The sequence below is a fragment of the Terrapene carolina genome, unplaced genomic scaffold (assembly GCF_002925995.2).
Source record: "Terrapene carolina triunguis isolate 2854851 unplaced genomic scaffold, T_m_triunguis-2.0 Scaffold229, whole genome shotgun sequence".
Classification (NCBI taxonomy): domain Eukaryota; kingdom Metazoa; phylum Chordata; order Testudines; family Emydidae; genus Terrapene; species Terrapene triunguis.
This window is the reverse complement of record NW_020664580.1, coordinates 87,917-101,658: the sequence shown is the minus strand read 5'-3', so window position 1 is coordinate 101,658 and position 13,742 is coordinate 87,917. Positions and strand designations below refer to the sequence as shown.

The window sequence follows — 13,742 nt, the reverse complement described above, 5'->3', positions numbered from 1 at the left end:
CAGACTGAGTCAGTCAGACAAGAGGGGTAAGAGATGGGAGCCACCGGAGAGAGAAGGTGGTTCCTGGGAGAGCAGCCAGAGGGGTTTGTGGCTGGCATCCCCTAGCCAGAGCTAAGGGGCGGGAAAGGGCTGACAGCAGGAGGAGCAGCAGCAGCAGAGGGCGATGCCTGCTGGCTCTAAACCAGAGAGCCAGAGCCAAGGGCTGAAGGAAGGGGGAACAGCGGAGCGACTTACTCCCTGATGTCTCCTGGCCAGAGAGCTGGGCCCCAGACGAGACATGAGGACACTTCCAGCGGAGAGGGTGTGGGAGTTCCTGCTACGAAGAGCAGGGTTGTGCCCCGGAAGGAAGGGCTGCGGTGGCTGGTCTGACAGAAGACGATTGACTCAGGGTATGTTTACACAGTGACTAGACACCTGCGGCTGGCCTTGCCAGCCAACTTGGCCTCACAGTGCTCGGGCTGCGGGGCTATTACATTGCTGTGTAGACGTCTGGGCTCAGGCTGAAGCTGGGGCTCTAGCACTCTGCAGGGTGGCCGGGTCCCAGAGCTTGGGCTCCAGCCCAAGCCTGGAAGTCCACACAGCAGTGAAACAGCATCACAGGCCTAGCCCCTCAAGCCTGAGTCAGCTGGCATGGACCAGTCGTGGGTTTTTCTTTGCTGTGTAAACATACCCAAAGAGTCCAGGTGTAGTGGAAGACACTAGGATGGTGAGAACCAAGCCACGTTTTAAAGGCTACGTGCACTGGGGGATGTGGACTATGTTTTGGGACTACTGGTTATGGATTTTTGCACTATGTTTTTGTTAATAAATTATTACGGACTGGAACAGTGGCTCTCAACCTTTCCAGGCTACTGTTCCCCTTTCAGAAGTCTGATTTGTCTGGGGTACCCCAAGTTTCACCTCACTTAAAAACTACTTGCTTACAAAATCAGACATAAAAATATGAGTGTGTCACAGCACACTAATACTGAAAAATTGCTTACATTCTCATTTTTATCATATCATTATAAAATAAATTGATTGGAATATAAATATTGTACTTACATTTCAGTGTGATACTTGAGCCTGTTTTTCTCTTGTGTGCCTTGTTTGAAACCCGAGCCCTGCTGCCCAGGGCTGAAGCATGTAACAGCTTTGCAGGGCCCACTGTGGCCACCCCTAATGCCAGCTCTTCACTTGCGACCCTAAACCTGTCCCACAACCCCCTTTGGGGTCGCAACCCCCAGGTTGAGAAACATTGATCTAGATGAGTTGAGTGCCCCCTGGAAGACCTCTGCATACCCCCGGGGGTACGTGTACCCCGGCTGAGAACCACTGGACTGGAGGATAAACTTATATTGAGTTACTGGGGAGCCATGAGGAAAACTGAGACAAGGAGCCATTTGCAGGGCTTCCCCAAGGCCATGAGGGTGTGCCTGAGAGGAGACCACTCGTTTACAACTATGTTAACGCAAACTAAGGTACTTTTTAGTTCATCCCAGCAGAGTCTGCATGAGGCAGTTAGAGTGCAGCATGTTAGAGCGCTCTACAGTTCACACCCTTGTAGACCAGAATGCAGCGCCGTTGTAGTCAAGCCCAAAGAGAGAGGAAATGTAACAAGGGGAAGACATGTGTAACAGATTTCATGTTCCCTCCTAAGGAGAACAGCAAATATAGATGTTTTGTGCCAGGTACTACTCTCATTTATACATACACGGTTCCGAGTGAACGAAATGGGATTTACATACAAATCTCCTACTCTCACTGGTCATTTTTGAAAATCTTGGCTGCCACGTATCTGTGGTTCTGAGTAGGATACATTTTCCTTTGACAAGTTGAACAAGCAAACACACACTAATACGTTCTGTAGGTGTTGGCTTGTTGGCCCAAACCTCCTTTGCTTTGCTGATTAACAAATTTGATGATTGTCGTCTTCTGAAATATAGAGTGGACTCTTCTGGCATTGTGTTTGCACTGGACATTTATGTGTTGTTTTTCCCCCCATAGAGATGCCATGGAGGCTATAACAAGATTGTACAATCGAGTAGATGAGGAGGTCCATAGGCTGGTTCTCATATCGAATAAGTGTCTGCAACAACTGGAGAATCTCCAGGAAATAAGAAAATTTGAAGAAGATTGTGACCAGGTCAGTACTATTTTTGAGATTTAATGTATGCCAGCTATAGGGCTAACCTTCCATTTTTCCATCATGGGGGCCAAGTTAATCTGTGAATATAAGCTACATATTGGGCTGGCCACATATGTGTGTGTATGCAGTACAAATAATGTCACAGTTCAGGGCAACTGCATCTGTATTCCTTTGTGGTCCAGCAAGTACACCCACTCTAGGCTCCAGGCTCCTCAGCTGTCACCTCCCCTGGGTAGAAACGTGTGTCTCTCTCCCTCCTCACCTGGGGTTTTCAGGCTGCACAGTCCCTACCTATACTGTGAGTTCCCTGGCAAGTCAGACTGCCTAAGTAAGCCTGCTTTGCTTTCTCCTCAGAGGTTATGAACAGTCATAATTGCCCACAGTTGCAAGTTACCACACATCCCTTTCTAAGCAAATACATTTATTCTTAAGGTGAAAGCATTACACAGAAAACACATTTAAAAACAATAAAAGAACTTACATGCCTGCACATAAGCCAGAGATCCTCCCCTACTCCAACAAGGACTCTGGTAGGATTCAGTCCTTCAAACCCCAGTATGGGGGTTTTCTGTAGTCACAAGTTCATAACAGCTTTTGCTCAGAACAAGAACCCATATGCATAGGTTAGCCTTTCCTTTCTACAGCCTGGGTCTGTGACCTGCAGAGAACTTGAATAGGTAATCAGCCAAGGAGTGGTTCTCTCCTCAAGGCATAGATTCAAAAGGGTGTGTCCAGAGGTGAGAATTGCATTCCACTCCTTCCAGGTATCTCCTGGGAAATCCACTTCACTTTGTTGGTGCTGAAAGTTTTTTTTGTCTGATACTTTGTTCTTTGAAGCTAATAGCACTTCTGAGATTTTACATTGGCCATGTCTCCCCACTAGAATGGTTATGTACAATCCCACAATAATACATAAACTTTGCATTTATAATACATTGGACTGGAAAACTATTTAAATTTAATTCAGTAAGGTCTCCCAAAGATATTGCAGGAAATTGCCATATCTGTCACAAGGGTAAACTTTCCGAGTCAGTGAAACATCTGTAATAAATCCTGAGTAAAGAAAATGTAAATATTTTAATAAATGTTTTTAAAAATTAGCACAGACCTTTTGGCTCTTTGTATTCAGTGAGCTGTTCTAATTATATTTTTATTCATTAATCACTAATGATCTTGCCCTATAGTCTCTACAGGCAAATTTCTCACTGAGTTCAATGGGAGTTTTGCCTGTGTAAGGAGTACAAGGTGAGGCCTAACATATGGTGCAAACTAATATATGTTTGACTAAAGTGTCTGTTATTAAATGCAGTACATAAAATAGCTTTCTAGATAAACTGTATATGAGGAGAGAGATATTTTTTCATAGTTTTGAAATAAAGAATTTAAAAGATTTATTTGGTATATGTTCACAAGAGTTTAATTTGCTTTGATAAAGTTGCTTAATTTCTGTGTTAGATATCGTTTACTCATTAATTTTAAAAAACAAATCTTGTATCCTCTATAGATAAAACTCTGGTTTGAAAATGAAAGGGAGCGATATCTTGGCCCTTTAGATCAAGAGCTGCTTTCTCTGGAAAGTGTGAAGAAGCAGCAAGAAGAATTCAGAGTTTTCAGTGACAAAGTGATGGTGAGTATTGTACTAAGGAACACCTGGTTTTGCTTTTGTTATTTTAGTTGCATCTGCAATAGCCTAGAAAATTAATTGGGGAAATACAAACCAAAGCTGCAATAGATTAAGAATGTTAATTTCACTGATTATTGGTAATATAACAACACTAACTCTATGGCTCTGGGAAAGTTACTGCCTCTTTAACTGGAATTTTTATTTATTTTTATATATATATATCTCCAAGAAGAAAACAAGTAATACACGGAGAGGGAGAGCTATGCATGTGCAAGAGGGACTGCACAAATTCTCAGTACTGCAAAGCATAATTGAGGAATTTAGGAGAGAGTTTTTTCTTAATCTGTGGCCAGAAACAACAAAAATCATAAATGACATTAATAACTCAAGTGCCCACATAGTACTGGGAATAGAACTCTGGAGTATGTGTTCCAGAAATAAAAGGGCCTGATCCAATGCCCCTTGAAGTAAATGGAAAGGCTCCTTTTGACTGCAGTGGGCTTTGGGTCAGGCCCACACACACCTACCACTTGTGCTAAAGAAGAATTGCTGCTTTCTGGGGTAGAATGTTTACTCTTAAACATTTTTGGAGACCAACCACAGTGCCATGTGTGCAGGTCTGCCATCACAGTACATCCATGAGGAGCAGTAGTACACAGGCACACCAACCAATAAACGGTAAATGAAGCCAGAGTAAAAATGGGAAGTTAGATACATACATGCCCTCCTAGAGCTTGGTAAAGAGAAAAGTTCAGCTTGTAACTATTTCATATAAAGAAATTGCATCAAGAAGGGTACAGGAGAGCTGTTACTTGCGAAACAAAAGTTCTCACGATGATATTAAGTGCAACATAACCATGACCCCTCTAAACATGTAATAATAATTCTTTTCAAATGTTCAAGCTTAATTGACTTTAGTTTTTGCTCCATCATATCACTATATTCTTTCTTTATGCTTCCCAAAAGAAATTTAGATTTATAAAAAGGCCAACAGTAATTTTATCGTAGCAGAACAGTATCAAAAAGGAAAAAAAGCACCAAAAGGATCAACAAGAGTGATTGGTCGCTTTTGACCTTTCGCTCACTTTACAGTTGGCCTATGTATGGAGTAAATGACAATGCCGAACAAGAATCCGGACAGCAGAAGAAGCAATGTACTAATGCAGTATGTTTCATTTTGTACTCAACAGCAATATTGTGAGAAAGGGCTGCGGCTGATACAAAAGAACTGCTCACTGAACTTGGAAGAAAAAGTTCAGAGCTTCAGGAGTTATTTGAGTAATGTCAGCACTCAGACAGAGAAAAGGAAGAGTGAGCTGGAGAAGCTGATCCACTTGTATGAGTTTTACGAGACGGTAAGAGAAACATTTCAGGTTCAGTACAGATTTACAGTAGTTTAAATATTTGTGCAACAATATTCCATAAAATGTGTTTTGTATGAGTCTCTTCTTCTCCACTCCAAGGTACTGGAGGTGCTAGTGAGTCTCACAGGGTGCTGGGAGGTACTGATACACTTTCCCATGCACTGCACCTGATAGCAAGATTTCTTTTGACAAATCAGTTGTGACACTTTTCCTTCTTCTAGTGCTTTTTTTTTTTTTTAGCCATGTCCTAGCTAAAGAATAGTTTGTCCACAAGATTTCCAAATAGGCCTGTTTGAAAGACCCTGGTGAGGTGTAGCCCACAGGATCAAGTTTGAGGCATGTCAAAATGGCATGTCAGAATCTGGCAAACATCCAAAGGACTTTGATGACCCTTCAAAGTTCACCTGAGCACTGATGAACTTCAAAAGTTTTCTGAAGTAATTTGTAGTTTGGCAGCTTAAAATGACATGCTCCGTTGCACCCACTAACACCCCCACAGTAACATCTTTAGGAGCAGGGATTCCCTCCTGCAGGCCTCCCAGGACAACAGTATCTAAAACCAGCACAAGTTAGTGTCAGCACATAAAGCCAGAGCTGTATTGGTCATTCAAGTGCCTGAGCGAGGGTGTATTGGCATTTGGTATTCCCCGGAGTACCTCAGCTGTCCAAATAAACAACTGAGAATGGCAGTTCTTTTCCCCCCACTATCTGGATGTCTAGTATCAGGAGATAGCCATGTTAGTCTGTAACAGACATCCAGATAAACAACAAGGAGTCCGGTGGCACCTTAAAGGCTAACAGATTTATTTGGGCATAAACTTTTGTGGGTAAAAAACCTGAAGAAGTGAGGTTTTCTTTACCCACGAAAGCTTCTGCCCAAATAAATCTATTAGTCTTTAAGGTGCCACCGGACTCCTTGTTGTTTATCTAGATGTCTGTTATTTTCCTGCTTTGCATTAAGTGTGGGTGTGTATATTGGAATAATGGCCAGACAGAGGGCAGAGAGATCAGTGTCATTCAGAAACACACACAAGCACCAGAAGGGTCAAAAGAACAGGCAGAGTTTAGGCAGGAAATTACATGTGTAGCTGCAACCCATGAGTGCAGTTTGTGGGGAGTTAGGAGGGGCATTGCCCTCCTAAACGGCAAGCCTCAGGCAGGCACAGAATTCCCCCTCCCCCGATGCCCAGCCCCATTGGCCTGATTGGAGCTGCCCCCTTCCCCTCAGATATAGAAGTCAGACGATGCCTATGCTGCAACCAAAGAACAGCAGCTAAGCTGGCTGTTCCCTCCCCAGAGTCTCAGTGAATTTAATGCCCTGTGCACTGCACATGCAATCACAAGACTGGCAATTAGGAGCTTTTTTTTTTTTTTTTAAGTATTATAAAATTATAAACCCAGCCAGAAACAGCAGTACCAGAGTGAGCCAGATTTTCCTGTATGGACCAAAGCCTGGATCTCTTGTGAATGTGTAGGCAAAACCTTTTAACATCTGCCCTATGCACAGATAGTCATATACTGCTCTTAATGTGCAATCCAAGAATTTACATACCCAACTGGCCAGAATTTTTCTCTGCACAATTATGAAGCTCCAAATGACATAATAAGCACTTTTACCCTTTTAAATACTTGTTTCTCTGCTTCTATAATATAAAGGGAATCAAATGAAAAATGTATAAACCCAAGCGTTTTCATAGGCATGCTATGTATAAAACCACAGAGTAATCCATCCTTACTACAGCAAAGCTACACGTGAAAGCACACAGTAAGCCATTATTATTATTTATTTAATATTTGTATAACTGTAACACCCAGAGACATCAATCAGGATCAGTGCCCCAGTGTTCTAGGCACTGTACTAACGCAAGATCTCTGCCCAATGGAGCTTAGAGTTCAAGAAGATTGTAATCTCCACTGGAAAAATAATTATACAAGCACCAGGTAAATCAGCTTCAAAATAGTTAATCTGGTGATAGGCAACCTCAAAAGGGTCAGAATTCAATCTGGGCCACCATCCAAAAATTTGGTTGCTTATCTGAAGTGTCCAAACTATGGAGGACCCTCACCCAATCCTGGTCTTATCTTCTCAGAGCAACGATACTCACCTCTGGTTTCTTTGAAGGCAGGGCAGTTCTTTCTTCCAGTTTCTTCGGAGAGGAGGACCACCACCTCCCCAAATTCAGGATTGTCTTTGAGGACGTAATCGGACCTAGCCCCATACCTTAGAAGGGAGCAGTACAGAACCGCACTCACGTCTTTGCAAGTAGTTTTTGGGAAACCCCCAAAAATCAGGCCCTAGGGAAATGACAGCTACTCAGGTCCTGATTCTCCTCTCACTTACATCTGTTTTACATTGGTGCAGTTCTGTTGACTTCACTGGAGATCTTGATTAACATCAGTGTACCCAAATGGAGAATTGGGTCCTAAGGCTTTTGGTTTTTTCCCCCCTCCTTTTGATTCTGAAAGTTCTAGTGAGTAGGTAGCACAGAATATCAGTGCAGATTAAATGAAACAAGGCTAGTTTCTGTTGGATTTCAAAGCTGGCATTGAAAACCTTTTCAAAATAGCTTCTAAATCTTAGAAAAATTGCTTCATTGAGATTCAGTATAAACACCCCTTTTATGTCATGAGAACTCTTTGGCTCCTAGGAACAACCTAAAAGATAATATTTTGTCTTGTGAAAATTGTCTGGTTTAGAATTTTTAAAAATAAGTTGGTTAACAACTGCCAGTAGTATAACAGTACTTCTTAACTTGTGGGTCATTAATTTAGTAATATAGGCCCTGATCCAGCAAAGCACGTACGCCCATACTTTAACACATGGGTAGAGCCATTGATTTCAGTGAAACTACTGGTGCTGAAAGGTACCTGCACTTAAGTGCTTTACTGGATCAGGACTTACATTGTGTGTACAAGAGGCTGCAGGGTCGAATCCTGTAGAACAAAATTTCTTGACAGGAAAAAGTAGTCTTGAGGTGAGATACAAGATTGGCAGTCAGGCATTCTGGGTTTGATTCTCAGCTACGTCACAGAGTTTCCTGTGTGACCTGGGGCAATTCACCAAACCTTATGAAATGTGAATAATATTTCCCTACTTCATTGGGCTTGAGCCTTAATTCACTAAGGGTACGCAGCAATTTAAGCCTAGGGTTAGTGAGACTCGAGTCACCTGACCTGTGTCAGGGAACCCTATGTTAAGGATTTTCTGACCTGTGTTCGAACCTAGGGTTCTGGTGTACACATTGCAGTGCACAGACCCTAGTCAAAGTAACCCTGTTCCAGAGTGCCTAGTGCCCCCCACCATAGTGTTGATACTCTAGCCCAGTGGTTCTCAACCAGGGGTACGCAGAGGTCTTCCGGGGGTACATCAACTCATCTAGATATTTGCCTCATTTTACAACAGGCTACGTAAAAAGCACTAGCGAAGTCAATACAAACTAAAATTTCATACAGACAATGACTTGTTTATACTGCTCTATATACTATACACTGAAATGTAAGTACAATATTTATATTCCAATTGATTTATAATTCTATGATAAAAATGAAAGTAAACAATTTTTCATTAACAGTGTGCTGTGACACTTTTTTGTATTTTTATGTCTGATTGTGTAAGCAAGTAGTTTTTAAGTGAGGTGAAACTTGGGGGTACCCAAGACAAATCAGACTCCTGAAAGGGGAGCAGTAGTTTGGAAAGGTTGAGAGCCACTGACCTAGCCCTACAAATGTGTTGCACTGTGGGAAAACTCTACTGCCCACCCTGTTTCCTAACTGTGGTGGTGCTGTTGATGGCACGCAGGTGCCCATAAGGAGCACAAACACATAAACTGCACAGTTAGCTCCTTTGGTGGCTGTCTCGGTAGAATGACGGCAGTTTGAGAAGGCTTTATATGAACTACCATCTAATCTGAGAATTGGGCTCTCCAGCCCTGGGCTGAGTCACATGGGCAGCAAAATGCCCATGTGCACCTGTTCTGAGGATAATTAGCACATCAGTCTCCAGGGCTGTCAAACTATTACAATGAAACTTTGCAATTCTTAATTTTTAAAGTGGGATGTTCAGCGACAGTATTTTTGTTTGGTTGGTTTGTTAGTTAGTTTTGTCTGTTCTGAAGTTTGACATAAAATGAAGGTATCAGTGAAAAAACACACACCCACCCCAGCCTGGCTGCTGCTGGCTGCAGAGCGGTAAAGTGCATCCCCAAGGCTCCGGGTGCAGTGTGTGCCAGCACCCCTCGGGCCGGATCCCTTATCCCTGCCCCCACCACACCTCAGGGGATAGGGATAAGGGATCCCCAGGAGGCTGTGGGGAAGTTTGGGGCTGACTCACACTTGCCCCCCGATGCTGCCCTGGCACCTCTGCAACACACAGCCCTAGGAAGGACAGGGGGGCCCGAGAGCAAGGGCCAGAGAGTGGAGCAGGACCAAGCGGCTGCCCTGCAGGGAGTTGGAGCAGCTGAGGTGTTGGGGATCATCCCTCCCCTGGCTGTGCTGAGCCAGGAGCTCTGCCACTCCCAGCAGGGCAGCTGCTTAGTCCCAGCTCCATTCTCTAGCCCTTGCTCCTTTCCCTCCCGCCCCTCCCCCCCCGCCCCTCCCTGGGACTGCACCACTGATTGTCAGCATAGAGAGGACGAAGGAAGTTGTCTCAAGGAACTTTGGGATACGTCCGGAGAACTTCTGGGACCTGAGTCCAGCCAGAGCCACATGCACACAGGAAAGCAATAGGCTTGGACTCTAGGTCCCAGCTTAACACGGGCTTGGACCCTCCAATCCTGGGCTCAAGCCCTAGGTTAACACAATTGGTGAGTGGACGCAAGGGGGGTTAGGCTTGAGCCCAGGCTCAAGCCTGGGCTTACACTGCTGTGTAGACATATCATAAGAAGCAAAATTCACCTCTGTGTAAAGGGACAGCACAACACCTATTCAGCACTTATGTCATGTTAAGATCTATTATGAGCACTTAAATGGGACTTAAATGTTGCACAGGCCTTTTGTTGATCCTCTGCACAAGGTTGACTTTCACCCTGATATTTGTAAATTGCTTTGAGATTCTAAAACAGAAGGTGTTATATGAGTACACAGTCTTATTATTTAACTGTACTTTTCACTTTTAATCCAGGCACATGGGTGGATGTTACACTGCAATGACTATCTTGAACATCTTACTGTGGAGAACAAATACTCTCAATCAGTGATTCAGAGTTTGCAGAGCTACCACCAAGAAGCTACAAAAGTTTCTGCAGAAAACTTTCAAAAAGTGAATGAGATGGTATTGGGTCTGGCTAGCAAAAAGGAACTAAAACAATGGAATATTTTATGGCTAAAATGTCAGCAAACAAGGCACCATTTAGAAGAGGTCCTTTCTGAAGCTCTCAAAGGTTCCAACAAAGAAACTTCTCGCAAAGTCCCCCAGGAAGTGGATGCGAAAGTTAACTGTGAGTTTGATACTGAAGGTGCTAGACAACCAAGTCAGTCCCTTTCTCAACTCTCTTCTAACACTGATAATAACATTTGGGATAATAATGTTAAGTCATTGCATAAACCTCAGCATATGAGCCTGCCATCAGGAGTACCACCTTTTTTAGACCATGAGAACTCCAATCAAAATATGGATGTATATGTGCAACTTAATGCATCTCCACCACAGACATTTACTCCTCTCTTGGGTGGGCTTCAAAGGACTAGCCCAATCTCAGAAGATATGGACAATGTTTCCACCTCAGGATCAGCCTCCTGCTATTCTGAGCCAGTCCAGTCACCAACTACCCGCCACAGAAAACATCCACTAAAGAAAATCATGAAGAAAACGAAAAGCTTTGAGTTTACTCAGCTTGAGAGCAGCCACAGCGAGTTGCACCGCCACGGATACACTGGAGTTTATATCAAGGGATTGGAGGTGGCCAGCAATGTTGCTGCTGAGAAGAAATACATGCAGCGCTTGAATATTAAAAGCCCTTTGATTAGTAGAAACCGAAGTTTATCTTCCCCATCAAGGATCCATCATACAGAAGAAGAAGAAAAAAAGAGAGCAGGAAGGTGAGAAATGGCCACAACACAATCCATTTTGTTGAGTGAGGAACAAATAAAGTACTGTAATATTCTAAACGCTTTCTGAAAAACAGTTTAAAAGAGACTTTAAATTCAACATGCCGAATACAAAATAAGTTGTTCATTTTAAAGGGACACTGTCAAGTCATTTTAGGCCCAACACTTAGGTTTGGTGGGGCTGGGGGAGACGGTTTTTGATAGTTTATACAACTTAATAGACAAAATCCTTAGACTTTTTACTTGAGGCCCTCTGAAATCAAGTAAGAGTTTAGTGGAAACTGAGTAAGGACTTCAAGATTTAAGCTCCAATCCTGCAAAGACTTACACACATGCTTAACTTTAATGAATCTATAAACTCAGATTTTGGAGAATTGCTAATATAGTACCCACTTTTAAGAAAGGGGAAAAAAGCAATCTGGGAAACTAAGGGCCTGTTAGTTTGACCTCAATTGTATGCAAGGTCTTAGAACAAGTTTTGAAAGAGAGAGTATTTAAGGACATAGAAGTAAACAGTAATTAGGATAAAATACAACATGGTTTTACAAAAGGTAGATTGTGCCAGACCAACCTGATCTTTTTCTTTGAGAAGATAACTGATTTTTTTAGACAAAGGAAATGCAGTAGATCTAATCTACCTGCATTTAAGTAAGGCATTTGATACAGTTCCACATGGGAAATTATTAGTTAAATTGGAAAAGATGGGATTTATATGAGAATTGAAAGATGGATAAGGAACTGGTTAAAGGAGAGACTACAACAGGTCAGACTGAAAGATGAACTGTCAGGCTGGAGAGAGGTTACTAGTGGTGTTCCTCAGGGATCAGTCTTGGGACCCATTTATTTAACATTTTTATTAATGACCTTGGCACAAAAGGTGAGAGAGAGTGCTAATAAAATATGCAGATGACACAAAGTTGGGAGGTATTGCCAATATGGAGGAGGACTGGAATATCATACAAGAAGATCTGGATGACCTTGAAAACTGGAGTAATAGAAATGGAATGAAATTTAATAGTGCAAAGTGCAAGTTCATGCACTTAGGGACTAACAACAAGAATTTTTGCTCTAAGCTGGGGACATATCTATTGGAAGCAACAGAGGAGGAGAAAGACCTGGGTTTATTGATTGAGCCCGGGTTGACTATGAACCATCAATGTACTGCAGCCATGAAAAAAGCTAATGCAGTCGAGGGATGCATCAGGTGAGGTATTTCCAGTGGAGACAGGGATGTGTTAGTACAATTATACAAACCACTAGTGAGATCTTATCTGGAATACTGTGTACAACTCTGGTCTCCCATATTTAAGAAAGATGAACTCAAACTGGAACAGGTGCAGAGAAGGGCTACTAGGATGATCAGAGGACTGGAAAACCTACCTTATGAGAGGAGAGTCAAAGAGGTTGGCTTGTTTAGCCTAACCAAGCAAAGGCTGAGGGGAGATGTGTTTTCTCTCTATAAATACCTGGGAGGGAGGGGAGTTATTCAAGTGCCAATATGGACACAAGAAGAAATGGATATAAACTGGCCATCAACAAGTTTAGGTTCAAAATTAGACGAAGGTTTCGAACCATCAGAGGAGTGAAGTTCTGGAGAGCAATGGGGGCAAAAAACCTAACTATCTTCAAGATTGAGCTTGACAAGTTTATGGAGGGGATGGTCTAATGCAGGGGTCGGCAACCTTTCAGAAGGGGTGTGCCGAGTCTTCATTTTTTCACTCTGATTTAAGGTTTCGCGTGCCAGTAATACATTTTAACATTTTTAGAAGGTCTCTTTCTATAAGTCTATAATATATAACTAAACTATTGTTGTATGTAAAGTAAATAGGTTTTTAAAATGTTTAAGAAGCTTAATTTAAAATTAAATTAAAATGCAGAGCCCCCTGGACTGGTGGCCAGGACCCAGGCAGTGTGAGTGCCACTGAAAATCAGCTTGCGTGCCGCCTTTGGCACGCGTGCCATTGGTTGCCTACCCCTGGTCTAATGAAACTGTCTGCAATGGTATGTAGCAAATCTGCGACTGCTAGTAGCAAAAATCCCCAATGGCCAGTGATGGGACACTAGATGGGGAGGGCTCTGAGTTACTACAGAGAATTTTTTACCAGGTGTCTGTCTGGTGGGTCTTGCCGACATGCTCTGGGTACAACTGATTGCCATAGTTGGGGTCGGGAAGGAATTCTCCCCTGCTCAGATTGGCAGACCCCCCCCCCTGGGGGGATGTTGCCTTCCGCTGCAGCATTGGGCGCGAGTCACTTGCAGGCTTAAGCTAGTGTAAATGGTGGATTCTCTTTAACTTGAAGTCTTCAGATCATGATTTGAGAACTTCAGTAAAAGCCAGAGGTTATGGGTCTATTTAAGGAATGGGTGGGTGAGGTACAGTGGCCTGCAATGTGCAGGGGGTCAAACTAGATGATCATGGTTAGGGCCCTACCAAATTCACGGTCCATTTTGGTCAATTTCACAGTCATAGGATTCTTAAAATCGTAAATTTCATTATTTCAGCTGTTTAAATCTGAAATTTCATGGTGTTGTAATTGTAGAGGCCCTGACCCAAAAAGGAGTTGTGTGTGGGGGGGGGGGG

The 13,742-nt window shown here is 42.9% G+C and overlaps 1 protein-coding gene across 1 annotated transcript in view; it reads left to right on the top strand.

Moving 5' to 3' along the window:
• The window catches only part of PLEKHG4B (pleckstrin homology and RhoGEF domain containing G4B), a 95,478-nt gene that overhangs the window by 45,898 nt on the left and 35,838 nt on the right, over positions 1 to 13,742 (top strand). The window contains exons 11-14 of the mRNA XM_029912484.1: positions 1,987 to 2,125; positions 3,633 to 3,755; positions 4,943 to 5,107; positions 10,236 to 11,152. Coding sequence (XP_029768344.1) covers positions 1,987 to 2,125; positions 3,633 to 3,755; positions 4,943 to 5,107; positions 10,236 to 11,152 — 1,344 coding nt within the window. The remainder of the gene's footprint in view (positions 1 to 1,986; positions 2,126 to 3,632; positions 3,756 to 4,942; positions 5,108 to 10,235; positions 11,153 to 13,742) is intronic.